Below are 26,560 nucleotides of genomic sequence, written 5' to 3'. Positions count from 1 at the left end.
TTTTGGAATGTAAACTCAGAGATTGCTTTCAAATGTTCATCAACATCACAAATTGGTGATGCTGTACCTAGATGTATGTTAAAAATGGCCTTTTGAATTGTGCAAAGACAGTTAATATGGAGGCAAAATAATTAACCCTTTTTTATCAATCTCTCCCCTGTATCAACTTTATCCTGATCTATAGCAGTAGAGATATAATTTCCATCAGCAAAAGCTGCTTGTGAAGTGTATTGTTACCTTTCAGTTAAGGAGCAAGTTTCTTATTTAGCAATAGCAGATCTTTTTAAATAAAAAGAAAAGGAGAACAATCTCCACATAATGAATTTATAATCTTGCAGTGTACGACTATGATAGCACACACCATATCAAATGCCTAAGGCAAAAGATTCAAGTTTTTAGAGAACTGACAAAAGAAAAGGTTATTTAAACCCATCCACTAAACGAGAATCAAGAAAATTACAGAGTCAATAAAGACAGGCTTTCAGAATACGTTAAGAGATAATGGCAGAGGAAAGGAATACTGTGGGTTAAATAATTAAATGTTCCAGGTTCCAGAAGGATGTTTGGCTTTAGTGAAGTAAGTACAGTATTTCTGACTCCCAACCTTAGTTACTCATTTATTGCATAAGATATACTACTTTTAAAATCTGACCAGGAAAATTTGATGGACTCATTATGTGCTATAAAGTCAGTGTTGACTCTTAGTGACCACATAGATAGGCCTTTTCCAGGATGATTTGTCCCCAGACAGGCCATTCAGGTCTTTCAGCAGGGCGCCCATTGCTTGAGTAATTGAGTCCATCCACCTCGCTGCTGGTTGTCCTCTTCTCTTTCTTTCCACCTTTCCCAGCATTAGAGCCTTCTCCAGAGAGCTAGGTCTTCATGTAATATGTCCAAAATATACTTCACACCTAGTTATTTTTGTCTCAGGTGAGAATTCTGGGGTTATTTGTTTTAGGATCCATTTATCTGTTTTCTTGGCTACTCATGGTATTCTCAGGAGTCTTCTCGAACACCAAAGTTCAAAAGTGACAATACTCTTTCTGTCCTGCTTTTTCAAAGTCCAACTTTAACTTCCATGGAGTGTTACAGGGAAAACCATTGACTGCCTGATTCTAATTTTTGTAGGGATGGACACCTCATGGCATTTAAATACCTTTACCTTGTGCCTTCTTACTTTAAATACCTTTTCCAAATGTCTTCTTGCTTTAGCTGGGCAGCTGGGATGACCTTCATATCTTAGGTGTAATGATTGCCCTAGCCCAAATACTCAGACTCACAAGAGGCTGCTAAATGAGATCTGATTTATTAGAGAACTAAAGACAAGTACAAAGAAAGCTGAGAATGAGCAAAAGCACGCCAAATACAAACTTAAACCCTTGGTGCAAACGTATCCCGCCTCCCTCGTAGCAGCCCCGCCCGGCACAGGTGCTAGCAAGCGTCAGAGTTGCTAGCCTGGGAAAGTAACCTTGAGCTCAGTAGATAAGACAAATACATTCCAAAGCAAAGCGAAAAGATAACGGTTCCCATCCTCCCCACAGAGATGAAACACGCATCCAATTAATGACATGCGAAACGTTACGATGTATCAAAGACATTGAAACGGCGAACATGACATACCGCCTCCCTAAAAATACATCTAAGGACCTGGCTTAGTGGGATAAGCAGAGTGAAAACGGGCTACCAGGACAGGGGAAGCCACATCTGGTGCAGCCACCCACTCTGGATGAGGGAAATGTTTCCAACGAACTAAATATTGTAAAGTATTGCGAAGGCGTCTAGAATCCAAAATTTCTTTAACTTCAAAGTGTTGCTGACCATCAATCATGATGGGGGTTGGAGGTGGAGGTTGGCGATGCCAGCGGTCAGAAGGAGTAGTCGGTTTGAGCAAACTGCAATGAAAAACAGGGTGTAAGCGTTTGAGGTTATGAGGCAAGTCAAGTTTAAAAGTCACAGGGTTAATTTGAGCTATAATCGGGAAAGGACCAACAAATTTAGGCGCAAGTTTCTTTGAAGGTTGTGAGGACTTGAGAAACTTAGTGGAAAGGTAAACCGAGTCCCCGACTTGGAATGGAGGGTGGGGGGCCCGCTTTCGATCAGCATACAGTTTATAATCCGCTTGTGCATCAGCTAATGCCTGTTGAATCATTGGCCAGGAGTCAGCCAGTTGTGTTGTCCAATCATCTGGAGTAGTTGATCCTGCCGGAGGTTGTGGTAGATCAGGGATAGGTACAAAGTCTTTACCCTGTGCTACCCGAAACGGGGTTTGGCCAGTGCTTTGGTGCACTGCATTGTTGTAAGCCACTTCAGCAAACGGTAGGAGGTCTACCCAATTGTCCTGCTGATAATTTACAAAAGCTCGAAGGTACTGCTCCAAAGTAGAGTTAAGAGCCTCAGTGGCCCCGTCCGTTTGCGGATGCCAAGCCGTGGAGAGGGCTTGCTTCGTGCCTAACAGCTTGAGGAACGCCCGCCAAAATTGGGAGGTAAATTGTGTGCCCCTGTCCGAAATTAAGCGGGAGGGGCATCCGTGTAGCCTGTACACGTGTACCAGGAACAGGCGGGCCAATTGCCGTGCTGACGGAATGGACACGCAAGGGATGAAGTGAGCTTGTTTAGAGAAATAATCTTTGACCACCCAAATGACTGTTTTGCGCTGGCTGGGTGGCAGTTCTACAATGAAGTCCATGGAGATTTCCTCCCAAGGGGAAGAAGGGGTAGCCACCGGCTGTAGAAGCCCCTGGGGCTTGCCCACCTTGCGTTTAGACATTGCACACACAGTGCAGGAGGCAATGTAGTCCTTGACATCTTTACGCAATGTGGGCCACCAAAACTGCCTCCGAACCAGGTGCAAGGTTTTTACAAACCCAAAGTGACCGGCGAGCTTGTCATCGTGTGAACGTAGTAACACATCTTTTCTGAGGCTTTCAGGAACATAGAGGCGGTCAGATTTCCAAGCGAAGCCTCTGTCAAAAGTAACACTGTCTTTATTTGCTAGCAACCAAGTATCCGTTTTCAGTTCTTTCAGAAACTTTTGTTGCAACTGGGAGGGAATTGACAAAGTGCTTGGCTGGGCAGCGTCCGTGGTGGGCGGCTGCTGCGCGCGCGTTTGGCTTCGCGTCACAGCCTGCATGCCCAATTGGGGCGCCGTCCATAGGATGCTAACCACTTCTGGCGCTGCCCCAGCATCCTGAGGTTGCCTTGACAACGCATCAGCCAAGAAGTTCTTTTTCCCCGGAATAAATTTCAATTGAAAATTGAATCGATTGAAAAATTGAGCCCAACGGACCTGTTTGGGGCTCAGTTTTCGAGGGGCACTAAGCGCCTCCAGGTTTTTATGATCAGTCCATACTTCAAAGGGATGATTTGCCCCCTCTAACAGATGCCGCCAAGCTTCTAATGCGGCTTTTACTGCAAATGCCTCCTTCTCCCAGACATGCCAACGTCTCTCAGTCTCTGAGAATTTGCGGGACAAGTAGGCACAGGGCTTGAGGCATCCTGTCCCGTCTTGTTGCATCAACAATGCCCCAATGGAATAATCGGAGGCATCTGCCTGTACTACAAAAGGCTTTGAGGGATCAGGATGCTGTAAAATGGGCTCTTTGACAAAAGCTGCTTTCAGCCGCTCAAACGCCGTTTGACAAGCAGGCGTCCAGCGCAACAGCGCCCCGGGATTCTTGACTCTCCGAGTATCTCCCACCCCTTTTGTTCGAAGCAGTTCAGTTAGTGGCAAGGCAATCTCGGCGAACCCCCTTATGAATAATCTGTAGTAGTTGCTGAACCCCAGGAAACTTTGCAGTTGCCTGCGGGTGCGGGGACTCTCCCAGTCCACGATAGCCTGCACCTTGGCAGGGTCCATTTCTATGCCTTTATCTGAAATTCTATACCCCAAGTAGTCAATACGGGTCTGATGAAAGGCACATTTAGACAGTTTGGCATACAATTCAGCTGATCTGAGTTTACACAATACTTTCCTTACCAGAGCCACATGCTCTTCCATGGTTTCCGTATAAATCAATACATCATCCAAATACACCAGTACCCCTTTAAACAGATGTTCATGCAGTACCTCATTAATTAATTGCATAAATACCCCAGGGGCCCCAGCCAAACCGAATGGTAACACCTTATACTGGAAAGCTCCCAACGGGCAATTGAATGCAGTTTTCCACTCATCCCCCTCCTTGATTCGTACACGATAGTAGGCTTCTCTTAAATCAAGCTTAGAGAAGATCTTTCCCTTGGCCAGATGTGACAACATGTCCTTGATCAATGGCAAGGGATATTTGTTGGAAATTGAGACGGCGTTTAATCCGCGGAAATCGGTACAAAGTCTCAATGTCCCATCCTTTTTTGGGCGAAAAAGCACCGGCGCCCCCACCGGTGAATTCGCCGGCTCAATGAATCCGCGCACCAGATTTTTGTCCACAAAGTCTCTCAACAGAGTCAGTTCCTTTTGTGTCATGGAATAAATCTTTGGCTTGGGCAATTGGGTGTTGGGCAGCAGTTCTATGGCACAGTCCGTCTTTCGATGGGGGGGCAACTGGTCGGCTTCCTTTTCACCAAATACATCAGCAAACATCCTGTACTCGGCCGGCAAGCCTTCCAGAAGAGGGACCGGGTAAGGCGGAGTCGCAGCTGCCGCCACCCCCACCATCTCCTCTGGGGCACCCTTCCCCTCGGTCGCTTGATAGAACCCATCCCTAAACGTGATAGTTCGGTAAACCCAATTTATTTGGGGGTTTTGCTGCACCAACCAGGGTACCCCCAACACCACCAAGGGCCCCCCCACAGGAGCCACGACAAAAGACAACCCTTCCTGGTGGCTGCCCAGTTGCAAGGCTACGCGCCCTGTAAAATGGGTGACCGGTTTACCCCCTGCCATGGACCCATCCAATTGAGTAAAAGCGATGGGTCGTTGTAAAGGGAAAATGGGCAGCTCCAAAGCCGCTACCACGTCGGGGTGCATAAGACACCGGGAACACCCCGAATCAATCATGGCCCATACTTCTACAGTCTTGGATTGGGAGCCCAATTTCAATTTCACCGTGAGAATGCGGTAACTGCCACTCACCGACGGAGGCTCGCGCCCTTCCTCTACCACCTGCCCAGCGGCGCCCTTTAGAGCAGGTGGCTGGCGTTTCCCGCCGGCTGCATGATTTCGGTCTCCCCTTCAATGTCGTAGAACATCACATCGTCTCCCTCGGCTTCAGCCACCGCGGCTTTCTGCTTCTTCGGCAATGCAGGGGACTTAGCCGACGGTTTGCTGGGCCGTTCCTCCCCCTTTGCCTTCGGGCATGCTGCCACTCGATGCCCCTCCTTACCACATCTCAAACACAAGCCTTTTGCGTACCGCTTCTCCCGCTCCTCGTCCCAGGGTCGTTGTCCCGGTTTCCCCCCGGTGCTCACTGGGCGGCTGGGTTTCACCTCCCGCCCCGACTTGGCGGTCTTCCGCTGGGCAAAGATCTCCTGGGCATGTTCAGCCCTCCCCGCCAGCAGGATCCATTCGTACAGCGTATATGGGTCGTCTCTCCCCAGGGACCAGCGCAGCACCTCTGTATTCAAGCCATCCTTGAAGAGCTCGATAATGGTTGCTTGGGACCAGTCATCCACCTTCCCAGCTAGCGCTTTAAACTCCAAAGCATAATCTGCGACCGATCTGAACCCCTGCTTGAGTTCCTTCAGAGCTCGCTTTGCTCTCTCTTTTGCTAAGGGGTCCTCGAAGTGTTGTTTCAACGCCCAGAGGAACTCATCGAAACTTTCCAGTTCAGGCGCTTCCGACTGGCACATCTGGACATACCAGTCTGCCGCCCTCCCCTTCAGTTTGGTGGCAATGGTGATGATTCTCGCCTTCTCCGATTGGAAAAACGCCCCCCATTCTTCCATGTAAGTTTTTGCATTCGTCAGGAAGAACGAGAGTTTGGTCGGGTCCCCATCAAACTTGACAGGGAAGTCTCGCATGCCGCCTCCCGCCGGGCTGCGCCCCACCACTGGTGCTGCTGCGGCTGGTGCTTCCCTGGCTCGGGGCGGCACGGGGCCCCGGGGTGATCGCCCTGGCGATGCTGCGATTTCCATCTGGACCGACTGGTCCCCTTCGCGCCTCCGCACCACCCGTCGCCGTTCCGGGGACTGCCCCTGGGAAGAAGGGGTTGAATGCCTTGGGCTTGATTCCTCCCGGACCTCTCGCAACGAGGTGACATCCAAGCTCAGCTTTTTCAGTATAGCCTCCAACGAATCCATTTTGGACTCCAGTACTCGGATTCGATCCGGAGTGGGTGAGCCCTCCGTTGGCTGCACCTGCACCACGTTGGGGGATAGTGGGTATCTCTGCCTCCAAGATGGGCCCCCCGCTACGGTGGCACCTCCTTGGGTCTCATCCCAGGTGAGCAGCTCGCCCGGTGAATTCACGGTGGTCTCCGGGGCCGTTTTCAGCCCCCCGGCTTCACTCTCCGACGCGGAGCTCGCCTCTTCCCGGATGGCTGACAGCTCCCCACCTTGGGACGGTCGGCCGGACTGCCTCACGGTCGAGTCCGGTTCCCCTTCTTCCATCATCATGATGTCGGGTTCGGTCATCGCGGGCTCTCTCCCTCACAGGGTTAGACACTTGTCTTTCCTGGACAGGGGCCAGCGGGGTTAGGATCTTAGATTCTCAGCTTTATGTAATGATTGCCCTAGCCCAAATACTCAGACTCACAAGAGGCTGCTAAATGAGATCTGATTTATTAGAGAACTAAAGACAAGTACAAAGAAAGCTGAGAATGAGCAAAAGCGCGCCAAATACAAACTTAAACCCTTGGTGCAAACGTATCCCGCCTCCCTCGTAGCAGCCCCGCCCGGCACAGGTGCTAGCAAGCGTCAGAGTTGCTAGCCTGGGAAAGTAACCTTGAGCTCAGTAGATAAGACAAATACATTCCAAAGCAAAGCGAAAAGATAACGGTTCCCATCCTCCCCACAGAGATGAAACACGCATCCAATTAATGACATGCGAAACGTTACGATGTATCAAAGACATTGAAACGGCGAACATGACATTAGGTGAATATATACTCTTGGTATATACTTCTGGATTTCTTTACTCATCCCTTCCAGGAATACTGTCCACTCCTCCCTGCCCCTGGGAGGCAGCATAGTAGGATTTGAGAGATGATAAAATAGGACATGCTAATTTGTGGTATATGTGAGTTGGTGCTGGGGAAGGGTGATGCTCATGATTTGGTGTGAAGATTGATTTTCAATTGACTGCTATAGGGAACTTCTTTTTGATGAATGTAGAAATAAAGCCCTGAACTATCTATCTGTCTAACTATCTATCTTATTCTAGAGTTGAGGAGACTTCAGGCCTCTGGGATGTATTTAATTTTTTACTAGAACCCTGGATTTACTGACTGAGACTAATTGCAATACGCTGATTTAGGCAAGTGGGCTTATATTAAGAATTCAGGAAAAAGGCCCCTCTGAGCACATGCTGAAATTGAGTTTGTGAAGAGTAGTAGAACGAAGCTTATGGAACCTTTCCACAAATAATTTGGAAGTGGAGAATAGAGCCAGTGAATTGTTTATTGTTCACTATGACTGAAAGGGTGTTAAGGTGTGAATACCTATAGGCTACATTGGGCTGCAGAGACAAGATGGGGACCCTGTTGATGTACTGGCCTATTCTGCTGCCTGGCCAGTTCCCTCCCTGAGCTTGTTTTGGAGTCCCCTCACTGGTGTTGGGTGATTTCAGTCTCCATTGACCCAGGTAATCTTAATGGATATAACACATTATTATTATTATTACTTCTAGCAACTATCTAGTGATCTGGATATGGAAACTGTGTCCTTTAACCCTGTGGTGGATTTCGGAGGTGCCGCTGGTTCTCAGGAAGGAGGGAGCACATTCCAAGGAGGTGGAGGAGATAAGAGGAGGCCCAGTCCAGGAGGCAATGGTGGGAAAACAAAGAGGTTCAGGGTAGCCCCACCCTAGAGTCTCCCAGGTTATTTATCCTTGGGTTAGGTAGAGTCGCTTTAGTCTGGCAAGAGTCTGTCTATACAGTGTGAGCAAATAAAGAACTGGAGTTTGAATGAATTGACTCTTCATTGTTCTTGGACTGAGCCTGACAAACCCTTAGTTGTGGTCAGGTCACTTCCTGAGCCAGATGAGAGTAACTGCTACCTATGATCTGCACGGAACAATTAAGATGGTTTGCTCTAGGCACCTTATGGATCTGTATAGATTCCTGTAAGCTCTTAGGAGTTCCCCAGAGCTCTAATGAGAAGTTTTGTTGAGTGCCTAGTTGTCCCTTAGCAAAAGGAAGTAACATACATGCTTGACTTGATTGCCCCTGAGGAGCTTTTCTCTCTTAGCTGATCCTGGATGATTTTCTGATTTACGGAGGAGTTCTGGGAAATGAAGCAGCAGAAATGATGTCTAGAGTTCTGGTGGAGAAAGACAAGATGTGACCCTGATTGAGCCTAAGTCTGAGCTCAAGTCTGAGCTTACACCGTGGCAATAAAAGAAGCAAGATATGGTTAGTTCTGCTCCCTTATTCAGTCATTGGGCTATTGTTCAGTGACCTTGTTTAAGGCACCCAATTCCCTTTGAGGAGAGGGCAACAGGTAAACTTCTTGCCTGGCTGCAGTGACCAGCTTGCACAACACTTTGCTGATGAAGTCACTCGAATTCACCAATCCCTTGACTGGTTATAGATGAATCTAGTGTAGCAATCCATACAGCCCAGGAGAAACTGCTTGTGGTTATTAGCATGAAATGAAGGTGGTTGAGACTTGCAGGTGCTACTTTTCTGTGTTATGTGTTAAGCCTGTGTTATTGGCCTTCCAAAAGTATTAAAAATGGAGATTGAGATGACACTGATGATTGAGCGATAGATCTCATTGCTATTTGATTTGATGAGTTTTTATGAGTTATGTCTATTTCTACTATGGACATTTTATTCTATTATTCATATATATATTTGTTGTGAAGTACCAAGAAGCTGGTTGATTGCAATGAGCACAAAATAAACAAATACATAAATAAGTTTCTAGTTTCCCCTTTCAAAGTGTCATTCTTTAACAATCTAATTTATGTGTGGGGAAGTTTAGCTGTTCCTACTTAGGCAGTAACCCCCCCCCCACACACACACACACACCAAAACCAAAAAACCCTTGCAAGGTCTACCCCACATACATTACTTATTAACAGAGTAAGCAGGATGCCTCCTGCCAGATAGCTAGCATTTCATGTCTGGACTACTAAGATTTTTTTTGGCAGGGGGTGGAGTAGAGAGGAGGCAAAAACCTCAACTATCTTATTGGCATTTAAAGCAGCATAGGTAGAACTTCGGAATTGCTTTAACATGAAACGAACAGATGTTACCTTTGGGTTACATTTTAGGAAATATTAGTGCTAAGCCTAAAACTGTACATGAATAAGGCATGACTTTTTAATAAGGCCTCTGGAGCATCTCATCCTCCTCCTCCAAATGTAAAAGAATCCAGGGCCCATCTTGGATATGAAAAAGATGCTCCCCCATTTAGGCAGCAGTTGGATGAGAGTCACAGGGTTATCAGCTGCCATGAAAAAGCATGTTTTAACTCCTAGACCAGTATATCTCAACCTCTGCAACTTTAAGCTGTGTGGACTTCAACTCCCAGAATTCCCCCAGCCAGCAGGCTGGCTGGGGGAATTCTGGGAGTTGAAGTCCACACAGCTTAAAGTTGCGGAGGTTGAGACACACTGTCCTAGAATGTAATTCTCAGCATGTTTATTTTAGCACTTTCATTATCATCACTATGGCTTACTTGTTTATGTGAGCTCCTTTTCATTATTGGCACTGGGATTTAGAAATACATGCTTAGTATAAACATGCAAGAACTACTTGAATCTTGATACTTCACTTCTATTTATAAGCCCTTCTTTATGTATATTTTGGTTTTGACCTGCTCTCTTGTAAAAGTGATGCTCTCAAATTAGTGTTTAAACCAGTTTGTCCAATGGATCAGCTCCAGGGATTGTTCATGCTGGATGGGGATTTTGGAAGTTGAAGTCCCAACACGTTTAGAAGGCACAAGGCTGGGGAAAGCAGAATAACTAACGTGAACTCAAAATACTTGTTCATAGCAAAGGATACTCACTGTGTCCACTTTTATTAACACTTAGGATTAGACCAGGGGAGAGGAGAGAATTGTGAATAGAGATAGTAAATAAGAGATGCATCTCTCTGACTGTAACATGTTGTTCTTATTCATTTCAAATTTCCTGTCTGGCAGTGTATACTGCTGTGATGGAAATACTGTATATACATATTTCCAAGCAACAACATATCTCCTGAGACTGAAAAAAATTAGCTTTGATCTCCAGAGATGTCTTAGCCATCAGCTATGTTTTCAGCTTGCTTGCGGTGTACAGTATTATTTTCAGATTTTTTTTTTAGTGCATCACCTACTGACACTTACTGTATACAAAATATGGCAGGATTGAGCATGAGAATGCACATAAAAAGTCTGTGTTTTATTGAAGTGACAATTGTTGTTTTTGGCTCACTGTTTTGTACTGCCAACAGAAAGAACAATACAGAAAACCTTTGCCAAATGGAAAAATCTAGTTATGCTGTTTCCCACTCTTCAACTCAGAGGCTCAGCTAGCCCTACAAGTAGAATAAGGCACCCATTTTAGGTAAGAAGATATCGGGTTGGGGATTGGCGACCACTGGCAAAAGTTGGAGACAAGTGCTGTGTGTGCCATACAAATTGCCCTCTTAGTCTTGCAATAATATTGTTAAGTTTCAAAGAAAAAAGCAGCAGTAGCTTTGCTGGCCAGAAGAAAACAAATCCAAAATCTACAGAAGTAATGTTAGATCACCTGAAGTTTTGCAAAATAGTTTTCTATGTCCATGAGGCAGAATGCTTGGAAAAGAGGGGGAAGTTGAGGGGGAAGAAACTGGGTGAGGTATGGAATGTGACAGATCATGACTGGATGGAAGTTCTCCCTTACTCCAACTCAGAATATAACTTGAATGGAAGAACAGACCTCCCTGTGCACACTTGATCTTTTCCTAAGACTATTCAGTAATTGATACACATAATAGTGAAAGATTCAAATCTTGCTAAATTGACCAGTACTGTCCTTATTAGTAGCAAGAAGTGCTGCCTGAAGTATGGGTAAAACTATGGTGGGTAACCTAGACTATACCTTCTCTATCTTGCTGAAAGCATTATGTGAAAACCTGAATTGTCTAAAGCCCTGATGGGAGGTGGAGGTGAATATCTATGGGCCCATCTCTTGATGACTATGATATATGGAAGACTGAGACTTGCAATATAAGAGTAGTAAATAGTGAAGGGCATGAATTACCAAATGAATGAAAAATAAATAGATATGTTAATTGTCTGTGAAACTAAGAGAAAAGGAAGGATGTTGTAGATCTGACTGAAGGTAGATGATCTCAGGGAGTTGATGAATATATTAAGGGAAGCCAGGAGTTGTATTATCTAAATAAGAAACAGCTGGTTCTAACAATAATTTATCCTGTTAGCTCTCCAAAATGAGAAATACTAAATTAATCAGTACATACCAATCCATATTTTTAAAAGCTGTATTATTTCAACAAAGATTTTAAAAAACCACAGCAAGTCATAACCATGATAAAAAGACAGGGCTTCTCAAACATTGCAGGGCCATGAACCACTAGCATTTCAAAGAGGATTGGTATTTCTCATAACCCTGCAGTGATAAATTTAGGAGCTTGCTCTAAACAATACAGTTTAAATAAAATTAAATTGAAAACCTTGAGAAATGTGGTATATTTGGAATGTACTGTAGGTGTGATAGAAATCCCAGGAAAATAATTCCTTTGAGCTGGCATTTCTTGATAATAAAAGCTTAGAAAATGTTATACTTATGTTAAGCTTCATTCAGAGAACTGAAGATTAAGGAGACATAATTTGGTATCCTTCTTGAGTGTGGATGTTGAAAATATGAATGCTTAGACTTCTTTGTTTAACTCCTCCCTCCCTTTTGACCATTGCAAAGGATTAAGAGGCATCAGCTGCAATCCTGGCCACATTTCTGCTTACAACTAGGTTCATGTTAAAACAGCTTTGTGCCCAGGAAACTGTTGGTTGGCTACTGAACTAAAAAGGCATATGTATATTTTAAAAAATTGAGAGAAATGCCCATTCATAAATCCCAATTGTGCACTCAGGTTGTATTAAAAAAGAACCAATAGAAGTTCAATTCTTCATTAGGTACTTAAGTCCCAGTATTTTCAATGCAGTGAGAGGAAAGATACAAACTCAGTTTTCCTGGCTCTGCCTGAAGAACCTGGCTATCCGCAAAACCTAAAACATGCTATTGTCAGGGGTCTGACTTTGCTCGTGTGTGCAAGGAGTATTTTAGAGATTTTTAAGGGAATGACAGAGGGATCTTAAAACATTGAAGACTATAAATGTTTATGTCCAACCAAAAGTTGAGGAAAAGGAAAAATGCTGAGAATATTAAAAATGGTAAGGCAGCAAGTGTAGATATTAAAATGGTGAAATGTTAAAAAAAAGAATGTGGTTTGCTTATGCAACTTGCTTAACACATGTTTGACAATTGCATCTGTGGCTAATTGTTTGTTTTGTATTATTGCATTGTTTGCAAGCCACCCAGAGTTGCTGTTGTGAGATGGATGGTTATATAATTTGCAGAAATAGATGGGTGGAACGAAGGAAGGATGGCACTATTGCCTATAGAAAGGGAAGGGTAGTGAGAGTGAATGTAAAAATTACCTGGGCTCAATTTGTTAATGTGCCAGGGAAGGTGTTTGGTAGAATTCTAATTGAAAACGTACAAAATGTAACAATAAAATTTGGGAAATTCATTGCAGTTTTATGCCAGGCAGGGTATGTGTGGACCAGATTTTACTTTTCAGCAAGTTATTGAGAAATTTATGTATGTGAGCATATTTAATGTATGTTTTTGGTTTACAGAAACATATGATAAAGTTAATGAACTTGAATTATGGACTATTTTTTACAAATATGAAGTTGAAGGTTGGTTGCTGAATGTGGTAAGAGTGTCATATGATATGTAAAGTATGAAGTATGCTGGAGAACAAATGGAATACTCAATTAATCAGAGTTGAGCAGAAAGTATAGAGATGTGCAGTGACTCCCTTGGCTGTTTAATGCATTTATGGATAAATGTATCAGGGATGCTTAAAGAGATATTCATTGGACGCATGAATGTACAGTACACATAGTTTTTTATGCAAATGCTGCTGCTAGCAGAGAACCTAGAAGATATGCAACAAATGTTAGGTAGTTACAAGGAGTATGTATATGAAAATCAGTGCATTATACACCACAGTAGCTATGTTTGAAGGTAGAGGGCACTTGCAAGTGGGGCAATAAATACATTAAGAAATAGAGCAAGTATATGAGGCTTGATAGAACGTTTCCCTAAGTCAGGAAAATGGAGAAATTTTAAAACATGCACACGTTGGTAAAAGGTAGTGATTGGTATGTGGTCTGTTGTGAGGAATGTTTGTCAAAAGAAATGAAAATAGCTAGGTATAAAAACATGCTTCTGTCCAATTTGTTATATGGAAGAAAGAGATTTTTATTGTCAGGAAAAGCATGAAAGCAAGCTGAATACAATAGAAATGGGGTACTTAAGAGTGTGAGGTAAAACAAAAATGGATGCTGAATGTGGACCAGACAACCTATATGAAAGAAGTACATTGAGGGATTTTGATCATATAGAGAGAATGAGGACTGAATTGCAAAACAAATTGATGAAGGAAGAGTGAATGGGTTGGGAGGAAGAGGAAATCCAAGATGGCAGTCCTCAAAAAGAGAAGGGTGAGAAGCTGAAAAAATGAAAGGCAAATGGACATGGTGAAAGTGTATAATGAATCATGTTGGTAATAGCCATGTTTCCTTTTCTTTTTCTTATCTCAAGTCTTTGATTTGTTTGGCTTACAATTTCCGATTCCTTTTCTGCTCTTTTTATAAAGTTATTGGTATGTCTGTCTGTACAAATCTCTCTCTCTCTCTCAAATCTAGGGCCTCTCTGATTTCAGGCCACTATCACATGCTGCTTGGGGCTAAGACTCATCTATCTACCGGCATCCAAAAGTGTAGCTCAGGACACCTCAGGTCATTCCTTTGCATATTGTTCTGCAGTCTGAGATTCTCAGGAATATTAGACTACACTTTCATCATCTCCAGCATTATGGCCATTTGGTGGGCATGACTTTGGAAAGGGCTGCTTTAGAATTTAGGTGAATCGGAATGAACCAGATTGATACTTTTAAAAGCCACTGGTTGCTTCTGAAGAAATTCACACAGTCATGACGTTACTTGAAAATAGGAACAGCTCCTTGCTTTATTACAAGATCATAAAAGAAGAATGCATAAGCGTTACATTTGTAGGAGACTTGAGCCATCTGGGGTCACATTTTCTCTTAGTCCTTTTCCCCAGTGAAAAAACCTTTCTTTCTTTTCCAACATCGGGCTGGGCAACTGCAGTCAAAGGAAGAGGATCAAGAGAGGTGTAAGGAATCACCTCCCTACTGAAGCCATGTTAAAAGCATTGCTGGAAAATCAAGGGAAGTAAAAGAGTTAGACACCATCTCCATCTGCTGGTGGAATTACACAGCACATCCACTTTAAGCAAATTTGTGATACATTATCAGAATTTAAAATGCCCATATATTCACAGTAAATGGATACAAAATGAGCACAGTGATTTATCGTAATAGCAGTACTGTAATTGGTGTTAATACAATCCTCTTGAAGTTGCTTAATAGTCTAACATCCTTTGGTGGAACTGGAAACCATTCTCTATTGAGATCCAAATGAACTGTACTCAACTCAGGCTGGAACTTCTCAGAATTTTTTCAAAACAATTTCAAACTCTTATACTGTATTTTGAATGTCACTATTTCTGACTTTAGTTTTAAAACTTGAAGTCTTCATCCTTTACTTTAGGCTACCTCAATATGGTAGCTATCAAAGCTCAGTGCAGATGGAAAGCATGTCTTGTGGCTTGTAACCCACTTAATAGATTACTTCTACCACCACCAGCACCCCAATCCACATTCCTGCAATCCTTCAAAAAAAAAGAAAAAAAGAGCATGCTTCACAGCAGTGGATCTTACTGATTTCTCTGTAAAAAAAATCCAAGATAGAAACAAAAAGCCTACATAGTTACAGGCATTCTGTTATTATTCGTTTGGACTACTAGAGTGTGCTCTATATGGGGTAGCCTTTGGAAATAACTTGGTGCAGAATGTAGTAGCCAGACTGCTGGCAGGACAACACACCTACAGAAAACAACAATTTTGAAGTTGCTGCACTGCTTACCTAGGCTTCCAGGCCCCATTCAAGGGGCTTTTACCTACAAAGCCCAATAATGGTGTAGTGTTGGGAAGCATCAGGCACTGCGTTGCAAAAATTGATTCTACCCATCCAGTCCAATCATTTCAAGAAGGCCTGCTAAGAGTCATTCTACCATGAGAGGTTCATGGGATTTGGGATACAGGCTGCCTCTGCAGTGGTTCCCATGCTGTAGGACATGCATGAGAGGTACATGTAGCCCCTTCCCTCCTCGCTGTTCACAAGGCTGTTAAGACAGTTTTGTTCTACCATGCCTTTGATCCTATCCGACTGTGTGAGTTCATCTTAGTATATATGTTTGGTTTTATGTTACTGTTCTTATTATTTGCTGGTTCTTTTTACCACATTGTATACCCTGTTGCTATTGGGGAGTGGGGAGGTCCTCAAATAGAATAAATAAATTATAGCCATACATTAATTTAAGGGATGCGGTGGCACTGCGGGTTAAACCGCTGAGCTGCTGAGCTTGCCGATCGGAAGGTCGGCGGTTCGAATCCATGTGACGGGGTGAGCTCCCGTTGCTAGTCCCAGCTCCTGCCAACCTAGCAGTTTGAAAACATGCAAATGTGAGTAGATTAATAGGCACCGCTTCGGCGGGCAGGTAACGGCATTCCGTGTAGTCATGCCGGCCACATGACCACGGAATTGTCTTCGGACAAACGCCGGCTCTTCGGCTTTGAAACGGAGATGAGCACCGCCCCCTAGAGTCGGACACAACTGGACTTAATGTCAAGGGAAACCTTTACCTTTACCTACATTAATTTAGGCTTTAAGGACATAAAAACTGCAACACTGCTCCATCAGTAAGGTAATGAAGGAAACTTAACAGAGTTGAGACAGTAAGCTCAAACCGAACAATTTAATCCAGATGAAAGAGTGCTCACTAGTGCAAAATATTATTTTATTTTATTTTGAGTCCTAAATCCAAACCACTCATTCTAATTCCAGCATCTGAAATACTCAGTCATCTTTGTCTTAGTGCACTTGATTGGAATCTGTCAGCTCTTCCCAACTTCTCTGCTTTGTCTTTCTTGTGGACCCCTTCCTGACTTGGGGAGGTAAGATGCTTCTGACTTAAAACCACTTCTCTATAGTTCACTGCTTTACAGCACATAGGTTGCCCAGTGGGTTACAAATTTCTTGAATTCCATAGTCTCTGTTGGCACATGAGGTTTATTTTCAACATGTTCTGTCCCAGGAAATAAACACAGACACACAAGTTCAACAGCTTATGAGCTCCATATATCTGGACCTGAGATCATATCTATTTCTACATTGAAATAAAACTGATTTCAGGGCAAAATGCTGAAAGCTGAAAAAAATTACAATTAAAAGACAAGTCCTAGCTTTATGAGGTTCCTTTTGCCTCCATGTTATTAAACGTTCATATTTTGGGTAAGGTATAATTAGTACACCCCACTCATTTCTTCTCCAATCCATGTGAGGAAAAGTGCTAAATCTGTAATGGTAACCTAAAGCCCAATCCATTTCAGGTAAAAGTACAAGGGAGGAAGGATGTGCTTCATCTTTTTAAAAGGATACTGTTCAGTCCATATGAGACAGGTTCATATGTTGACAGAGCCCATTTATTACTGATTTTACCAAAGTATTACCTTTATGCTTTGGTTGGACATGGAAGGAGACTTGATTTGGCCAGAGGAGTTTGTTTGTTTGTTTATTTATTTTCTATCCCACCTTTATTATTTTTATAAATAACTCAAGGTGGTGAACTTAAGCTAATACTCCTTCTTCCTCCTATTTTCCCCACAACAACAACCCTGTGAGGTGGGTTGGGCTGAGAGAGAGTGACTGGCCCAAAGTCACCCAGTCGGCTTTCATGCCTCAGGCAGGACTAGAACTCTCAGTCTCCTGGTGCCAGGTGCCTTCACCACTAGACCAAACTGGCTGTAGAAGCGTGTAAAATCAGTTTTACCGAAGAGAAGATGCCTGCACAGTCTTCAGTTCTCTGAAAGGCTCTTCTTCTTATTAGGAGGGCTAAAAGTATTTTAACAAGTAAATTAAAATTAAATAAACATAGGGCCAAAGTACTTCTCCTTAGTGGGGATGAATGGGTACTGCATACACACTTCTGTAGCCATTTCTGCTCATAGGCAGAATTTGGAAAGAAAACTGATCATGCTGTGAGATTTTGGGGAAAGGGGACACCAGATTAAGTGGCTTCTTTGCTCCCCCACCTTACTAAACTGGTTGTTGGATGGATTCAACTCCTCCTAAAATGCCAGGCATGTGCAGTCCGAGCTGCCTGCTCAGCAATCTGTTGGATCAGACTTAGTCTGGGTACTTTCTCTGTTCACAGCTCCAACACAAGTCCAACTATAACTAATACAACTTTGTGTCTTTTGTGCTGGGGTTGGTGGGGATGCAAAGTCTCTACTCTTAGGAGAGAGCCAAATACATGAAAATATGACGTTAATTCCGCCATCTGTGACTCCTTTTATTCAGATTTCTGATAATCTGAAGCAGGAGACAGTAGAGATAGTCTTCACAAAATTAACATCAGGTCAATACATTGTATTTACATCTGAGGCTGCTATTCCAGCACATTCCACATCATGCTCAGTTCTGCTCAGAGAGCAGTTTTAAAAATATTTCTGGCAACTGACCTTTCATAAAAGCAAAAGAGTCCAATCAGTCACATTTTCCTAAAAGTTTACTTCTCTCCAAGGTAAGAGGCATTTTTCCCAGTTTTTTTCAGGGTGTCCAACAAGGTATCAACATTGTGCGTGGAATCAATGCTCACTTTCTTGTTGGGTAGGTCAATTTCAAACTGAACACCTGAGAGAGGAAAGAATATAACAGGCACAGCATTTCTTGAAATAAAACTGACCTTTAGGATTATAAATCTGTGACTGATTAGAATGATACTAATTTCTATGCAGTACTACTGTATCAAACTCTTCTGTTTTATATGTCTACATGGATATACGGATATTATGTGCACAACAACGTTGGATTATTCTTAACAGCTATTGATTTATTTAAGGTTGCCCAACTTTGCTTGCAAACAGAATATACTGACCTAGTAACATGTAGCTGATTTGTCAAATTATCTAGGTTACTTGGAGATCATGCTTACTGCATGGTCAAAGTACAAAATTATTATTGGGCTTCTGCTGAAGTATGCACATTCTCCAGTGTTTCTGGAGAAAATATGCAGATTGGCCAGGGACTCTATAAAATGCTACAGAAGATATACACAGTTCCCAAAGTTTGATAGAAACTATGTATACTACTTAGAGAAGATAAAGACAGTACACAATTCCTGCTGGAAAGGACATATACATACCAGGAAAGATGGTATGTCAAAAATTGTAAATGTGCATTATGACTAGCAGCTATACGTATCACCCATTCAGTCCACCTTAATCATAGCATAAATACATGTCCACATACAAATCAGGTAACATGCAGCTTCTTGGTGCATTTCACCAAATCAAAAACACAAGGCCAAGGCACAAGGCCTTCTTTCAGTTCTGAACATGGAAGGACATTCTGTGCAGGATATCTTCAGCGAAGGCCACTTTATACCAGCTCCCATTTAGGACAGGAGGAGAGTATAGCCCTAGTAAGATCTAAAAGAGAGTAGTAGTTTAAGATGTTTTCCCAGAGAGACCAAAAGTTACATAGAATCACCAATTCATTCAACAAACATAGGATCAAGTCCTTGATGATGCAAACAGAATAAAGTTTGCAGGACAATCTGTTATAAGCTAGAAGAGGAAATCTGATTATCAGAAGTGGGGATCTCCATTCTCTCATTAGAAATCATGGGATGCAAATTCAACATGGCTTTCTCAACAAATATTATTTAGTTCAGCCAGCTATCCGTACTAGGAGCAAGGCAGCCTTTAGGAATCAATTCAATACATAAACATGAACATACTGTGGCATACAATGGGGGAAAAACATACAGTAGTTCCAGTGTGGTGGGATTATAAAAAATGTTTTGGTGGGATATCAGCTTATATATAAAGTTGATATTGATCTTGGAGTGCATAGTGATCTGCCCCTCTAGCAAGAAAACTCTCTTCCTCTCATATGAGCATCCATTTCAGAAGCCTTCACTGCCTAGATCTGTGTTCCCAATCTGGATTTTTCTAGATAGGTTATGAGCTCCAAGTGTTCCAAGCCAGAATGGTTGGGAAGTCTGGTTTAGATATTAGAGTCAGCCAAGTTTCACTCACCTCCCAGTTTGTTGAGAACGCGGGTAACAGCATTGGAGCATCCTTCACAGGTCATATCCACGAAAAACTCGTGTTTCTGAAATTACAAGAATTAAAATGATACAGTTATTGAAACTCATCATTGTCTAAATTGCATGGACAATGCAGGAGACTCTAAGTAGAGCACAATTAAATATTGTGTTAACTAAGAAGATTCACAAATCTGCACTCTACAGAACATAAACACACAAACATAATTTGCTCTAATTTTAAGTGTTAGCTTCAAATTATAAATGTATTGTTTTTAAAAATACAGTGTTAAGCAAAATATTTTCTTTCATTCATTCATTCATTCAATCAATCGGGGTGGGCCTCATAAAAATAGAAACAACCTATATGCTAGTATAGACGGAAAATGCTTATATAGGAATTTCCAGTGATTCTTTATATTCTCCTAAACAATACCACCTCATGCTGCCGGCTGATGTCCAAAACCTGTCTTTATTTTCCCTGTGATGAACCCAGTCTTTCTCTCTCCCTGAACAAACAATATATCCAGACATTCCAGTCTACTTTTAAAGCAGCTCAAGTGGGTAGTCATTATGACAGCTTATGTTAGAAAGTTCCAGAGAATGAAAAAGTATTTCCATTTGTGTTTCTTTCAGTTTTAGTGCTTAATCCTGGGTTCTATGATCACGGAAGACCTCTCTATATCTACTTTCTCCATGCTATGCCTTTGATCATGTCCCCTTGTTATTCATACTCACACTATATGACTCTAAACACAATCCTTATATATATACATACATATATACATGTAATCAGCTGTTCCATCCTCTTGATAGTGTTGGGTTTTGTCCTGCATCTTTTCTACTACATTAATTAATTTAATTCTTTTCCCCCAAACATTTAACATTACATGGCAATTAATTTAATTGGCATGTAATATTAAATATTTGGGGAAAAGGAATTCTTATTCCTTATATATCCAACTTTTTAAAAATTATACAGTTACACCCCCCCCTCCAAAAGAATACTAGGCCATTAGCTATGCTACCTGGAACCTATGGGAATTAAAATCCAATTTATCTATATATGCATTTCATACACTGCCACATCAAGAGACTCTTGGAATAATGGAAGGGTAACAGTTACAGAATATAATCTGGAAGCATTTGAAAATGGATGGCTGTATAATCTAAGTAAATTATTAGGCATAATCTTTGAGAACTGTCATAAACTGCTAATATTTTTGCATGTCTGGTAGATCACAGCCCTGAAAATATAGAATAGATCTTAAATTAGCACCAGTACTATCTCTATAGAAATGTGTACAAGAAGAATGGATAATGTGAAGCAAAAGGATCACCCATTTTAATATGTGAAGCACAACTTGCATTCTTCGTAAACAACTCAGCCCTCAGAGAATTATCCAATTGCCTCTGTGGCTTTTTGTGCACTCTTGCTAGAATTTGTTGCAGAGGGAGGGAGGCAAGGAGAGAAATAAGAGTCATTCTGAGAAGGACTAACCGGTTTTTCTTGGTAACACTGGAAGTACAATTCACAGAGAGTGAAATTGGAGAAAAGTCTGGAATCCAAATGCATAATCAGACCAACTTAAGGAACATGTGGATAGAAGTGGATGCAAGCCTTACTGCCATGAGCAAGGCAAAATCTCTGTGAGTCTACGCACTTCTACCTTCACTAGAAGTAGGAAGGATGACTGAAAGGCTACCTTGCTTCCCCTAAAGATGGACTGGACAAAAAAAGGGGGTGTTGTTCTTATGTGTAAAAACATATTAAAGTTAATAACATAAAAACAAAACATAACATAGCTTTGTGCAAGACGGAATCAATTAGTATTTTCATTGTCAGGCCCAAGAATCTGAATCCCCAAATAATAATACCAACCTGAGTATACTCCTGATATAACTCACAGGAATAAATGTTTATAATTCCCCCAATCAGGCACTCTATGAATGTGCTGGAATGTAACTCTAATTACCCTAGCCCAGCAGTTCTTAAACTGGGGGTAATTACTTCCAAGGGAGAAATTTGCGCATAACCTGGGAGTAATGGAGCAAACTGTAACTGCTTGTTTGTGAGTCAAGAATCCAATTTGTGTAAATCCAGTTTACACAAGTTGTTGAGACATTTATGTAAAACAACAGATTCTGGTTTCTTTGTGGGAATAATGACATTATTTGTGACTGGGAAAGGGGGTGATTGGGTCAAACAGTTTAAGAATCATTACCCTAGTCAATATGGACAATGGATACGATATCAGGCATAAGTTACTGATTGAAATGATCACAGGTGTTCTGACAGAAATTCTGAAAAATAATTCCACTGTTTTAGTTTCCATTTTTTATGAGAATAAACTCTTAGTTTGCCTTTATTTCATGCATCCTCTGCCAAGCCTTGCACTTCAACATCTTTAGTTATGTTAACAAATATTCAGCAATGCTTTTTATGGATTATGAGAATAAGAACCACCAATGTGATGTAGCTGCAAAAGAGGCAAATGCAATTGGTCTATTCTGTTTTGTGCTTGTAGGGCTCTTTCTTGAATTATTTCTGAAAAAAGAGGATCTAAGAGATAGAAACTAAGTCCTACATGAGAGACTAAAAGAAATGAAGAAACTTAAGGAAAGATTGAACACTCTTCATGTTTCTGTATGGCTATCATGGCCATGACTTGTCCTCTTTCATCCGTGTCTTTCATGCAAGACACAGAGTAATGGTCTTAAATAAGGCAAGCTGCTAATGGTAAAAGCAGTTTGACTGAATCAGAAGCTGGATAGTCAACTGGTAGAGATACTTTTCCTGCATCTGGTAGCTTAAATGGTGTCTTCCAACCCAATGAGCCTGATCAAGGAAAGTACCATATAGTAACCCTAAAAACTCTCATATTTATGGTACCTCCATATTTGTGGTAAGTGTTTGTGGACATCAGCCCAGTTAATCAGAAGTATTTCTTTGATCTTCTAGGTGCCACAAGACTCTCTGTCAAGTTTTCTATTCCAGAATTTGAGCTACAATGGGCAGTGAGTGCTATGTATGACAGTGAAAGCTATTCAGGGCCACATCTCCCATGAGGTAAAGTGAGATCCGTGATGCAGACGGTGGAGCGGGGTCAGCACAGGAAGGGTGATGACTCCTTTCACCTATCCTCTATCCAGAGCAAAGAAAGCCACAGTGGCTGGTTTTTAAGTTCTGATGGAGAAAAGATGGGGGACAACACAAAGCAGTCCTCTGTGCCCTTCCATGCACCCACATGGAGAGGAGCAGAGCTGGGAAGTTGCCACAGTTGCAGTACTGCACAGTGCAGTGAGGAGGAACACAGGGTCTCAAACAGTGATGCTACTCTTTTACTTCCTTCTGTTGCCTTGGTACAATCTCAAGCCTCCTTCCCCAGCCCAGACAAAGCAGCAAGATACATGGAACACCCTGGAGCAGCCAGGAGCAGCAGAAGGAGCTGACCTGCAATTCTTGGATGGACCTTCCTACCCACCCATCAAGACTTTTTTCACTGTTGCTGCTCCTGTAACAATGAACTTTTTAGTGTGGTGATTATGGATCTGAACCAGACATTGTGGCAGTGAGGAGAACAGAGGAAAGGAAATTATCTAGAACAGGCTCCATTCATCTGTTGCATCAGTTAAGCACCAGGACATTTCCATGTAGGTGGCAAGTGGCTTAATTTTGCAATATGCAAACAGCCTACAAACAGCCAAACACAAACTGCAACAGCAATGTTGAGGAAGAAGTTCTGAAGAGGAACTGTAGTGCTTTCTAGGATCCCAACACCTGATTACACAGGGTTCTGCCCTCATGGAGGAAAACACAACTAAAGTTATTCTAACAGGGAAAGATCAGAGTTACAGGCCATAATTACATCTTTGAATGACTCAAGAAGGCTGGAGAATCTTCAGATGTTACTACTTGTCAACATGCTTGAAATGAAAAGCTCCCTTTACTATGAATGCCTCAAAGCACAGGTGAGCAACCTGTGGTCCCACACTCTTTTTGCAAGCACTGGATTGACTGCTGAAAATTGGTGGGGTTTCCTGCTATTTTGAGGCAGGCAGCACAAACAAGCTTAAGTCCAAAGACAGTCTTAGCAGTGAAAAACAAACGAACAAAAAAATTGGAGCTTAAAATTTCCTACCCACAAACCAAGGGACAAAACGCAATAAATCTTGATCTGTCTTCACCATATCCACAGTGGTTCTTGCCCCTCTTCTGCAAAATGTTTAAGTGTGGTTTCTACCTTTCAAAATTTCCCACCTCTGCTGTAAGAACATATAAGCCTAAGTTGCAGAATGAAACAGACAAAAAGGTAATTAGCTGGGTTGTATCTCTCTGAAGTGTGCAAAGCCATTCCATGTAATCAGTTTAAGATTCATGTCATGCAAACACAGAAACCCAGTTTAACCAAGGGCAAGTATCATAGGAACACAGATGCAGTTACAGGTTAACTGCAATTCATCATTACAATATTAACTCCAGCAAGTTATCCAGCTTATATGCTGCTACAAATGCTCATTTTCTCTTTTTTTTAAAACTATGTCACCAGGCTTACCAAACTGAGATGTTATTATACTCAAATACAGGATTCTCCAAACTGAAGCTCTTGCAGATGTACTAGACTCTAATTTCATGAACTCCTAGCCAGAATTTCTACTGGCTAGAAATTAGGGGAGTTGTCACCATAATTCTTTGTGACATACATGGCTAGAGATTGCTGCTTATGTTACACACAGCAGCAGTTGTCACCCATGAAATGGCTGTTGCAGGGGGAATATTTCTCATGTTTCTAATAACTGCAGTAAAATACACACAGAGAGACACACTTCACACTCATATACATTTTACACATCCAGAACAGTTCTATCTGGAAGGCCACTACTACCTGCAAAAGCAGATGGAGTTGAGAAGATCTCACATCATTAATGGGCTGGGATAACCCTGATGATACTTGGAATTGAGCAGTTCATTGGCAGATAGCCTTAGTGAAGCTCAAGATAGTAGCCAAATTAGGAGGCTTAATAAAAACGTACCACCTCATATAGAATTAGAGCAAAGACATACCATTTTTTAAATTTATTTTTTATACTATTTTTTGTTTTGCTGCTCTGAGTCCTCGATGAATATAGACAATCAGGATGGGAGTATATTTAGGATGAACAAACCCTTGTCCTCCAAATGTGATAGATGACAACCCAAATAGTCAATAATTAATAATAGTCAATAATTAAAGTTACAAGAGTAATAGTCAAATGCTTCTGGAGGACACCAGGTCTTCTCTCCCAATCCAGATGACAGGTCATTTGGGCCTTCTAGGTATGTTGGACTAAAACTCTCAGGATAGGATGCAACACATCTGGAGAGTACCAAGTTGGAGAAGATTGTCTGAAATGGGACACATACTTGTGTGCATATATTAATGGATGTATCTGTCCTGTGGAGTGCATATGCATGAGAGAAAAAACAAAGTGCAGGATTTTGTGAGAGAGAGAAGCTTGGCCAAGCACAATTTCCCACTTTTTGAGTGGGGTGGGGTAGTATCTCATCATGAGTTCTTAAAAAAATCTGCAAAATACATTGGCCAAAATACTAATTTCTCATAAAAAGCAGCATGTTAAAAAGACTTTTTTTAAAAAAATGCTGCGTCAGCCTTTCCCAAGGCTGCATCAGCCTTTCCCAAACTGATGCCCCCAGACATTAGGACGTTGGCAGGGAATTTGGAGCCCCGACCCATCTGCAGAACATCGTCTTGGGAGAGGCTAAGAAGGCAGCTCTTGTAATCAATGCTTAAGTAGCCCACCCAGGACCACAGACAAAGCTGTGCCAACCCCCTTCGCCCATCCTCCCACCCAGGGCCAGCCATCGCGCGATGGGTCAACCTCCCCACTGGAATTGCGCGATTTGGGGAGACCTTTTGCAAGGGAGACGAGGGTGGCGCTGGGGACCGAACCCGGGAGTGAGATAAACAGGACTCTCCCAACGAAAGGCGAAGAGCTTCTTCCCCAAAGGTAGGAAACAACAGACGGGCACAGGAGGGCTGATGCCGCTACACAGAGAGAAGGACCGAGAGGAAACTTCCTTTGCGGCGCCTGCCTCTCCGCTCGGCCTCCTTTCCCCTCGCCGCCCCAACCCGAGTCTCGGATCCGAGCATGTGCAAACACCCACCGGCATGGCTGCTCCTCCAGAAATCTTCCCTGGTGCTCCTCGGCTAGCCGCCCGCTTTTCGAGCCTCCGCAAAGCGAAAGGCCACCCGACCAGACCGGAGCGTGCTCCTCCCTCCGCCGACGCCGGCTCCTCCTTCCTGAGCCGTCGCTGGCCACCAGGCAGCCGTTGGTAGGGCGAGGAGAAGGCAGCGGGGCGCCGTGCGTTCTTCATGCCAGCAGAGGGAGAAATTCCTTTGGGGGTCGAGGGAGTGCCTCAGCTGGCTGGCACCCGGCCGGGAAAGGAGGGAGGGCTGGATTGCTGTAGCAGTGGCCGCCGCCGCCAGGCATCTTATGCCCTCTTCCAGAACGGCCATATTTCTGGAGTACTTTTGTAGGCCAAAAAAAAAATCAGAAGCGTGAAGCCCTCAGACAAATTCCTTGGTGTCTACAAGTTCTTTGCCTTTAGCAACTTCATTTGTAAAGATGCTTTTAATTAAAACGAAGGAAAAAAAAGGAAAGAATAGGAAGCTAATACGCTGCAGAGCGGCAACCTAGATTTCCAACAATATTGCAGATGTATTTTAAAAAAATAAAATGGGCAACTGAAGCCCAGGGCTTTGTTTGCCTTCTGGTGTACTGGTGTTTTGTAATGGGCAACCGTTTTGTGGGAGTGCCCACAACGTGCTATCAATATTCCAAATGAACTTGCTCAAAAAGAGGAAAATTTTTTGAAGTGAAAGTACGATGTCAGTCTTGTATGCACTAGACCAGTGTGCCTTGACCTGCACGTGGGTATAGTTTGCTTTTGTCCTCCTGTTTGGGGCAGAAAAACGTCTTGGG

At 42.7% G+C, this 26,560-nt stretch overlaps 1 protein-coding gene across 1 annotated transcript; it reads right to left on the bottom strand.

The window, feature by feature from the left end:
* Positions 1-14,321: 14,321 nt before the first annotated feature.
* On the bottom strand, positions 14,322-25,967 carry ATOX1 (antioxidant 1 copper chaperone). The gene is made up of 4 exons (XM_063292171.1): positions 25,743-25,967; positions 19,569-19,644; positions 17,988-18,159; positions 14,322-14,560 (listed from the first exon to the last, which is right to left on the bottom strand). Exons 1-3 carry the CDS (start codon positions 25,950-25,952, stop codon positions 18,035-18,037), a joined length of 411 nt encoding a protein of 136 aa, XP_063148241.1. The 5' UTR covers positions 25,953-25,967; the 3' UTR covers positions 14,322-14,560; positions 17,988-18,034.
* Between the last annotated feature and the right edge of the window lie 593 nt (positions 25,968-26,560).

This window comes from Candoia aspera, chromosome 2 (assembly GCF_035149785.1).
Source record: "Candoia aspera isolate rCanAsp1 chromosome 2, rCanAsp1.hap2, whole genome shotgun sequence".
Classification (NCBI taxonomy): Eukaryota; Metazoa; Chordata; class Lepidosauria; order Squamata; family Boidae; genus Candoia; species Candoia aspera.
The sequence above is the reverse complement of the archived record's forward strand: the minus strand, read 5'-3'. Positions and strand labels throughout refer to the sequence as shown.

Coding starts and splice junctions, on each gene's coding strand:
- ATOX1 (XM_063292171.1), bottom strand. CDS start 25,952: ATGAAGAACGCACGGCGCCCCGCTGCCTTCTCCTCGCCCTACCAACGG. Junction 19,645..25,742: donor CTGGAGGAGCAGCCATGCCG/GTGGGTGTTTGC, acceptor TTGTAATTTCAG/AAACACGAGTTTTTCGTGGA. Junction 18,160..19,568: donor CGTTCTCAACAAACTGGGAG/GTGAGTGAAACT, acceptor TTCCTCTCTCAG/GTGTTCAGTTTGAAATTGAC.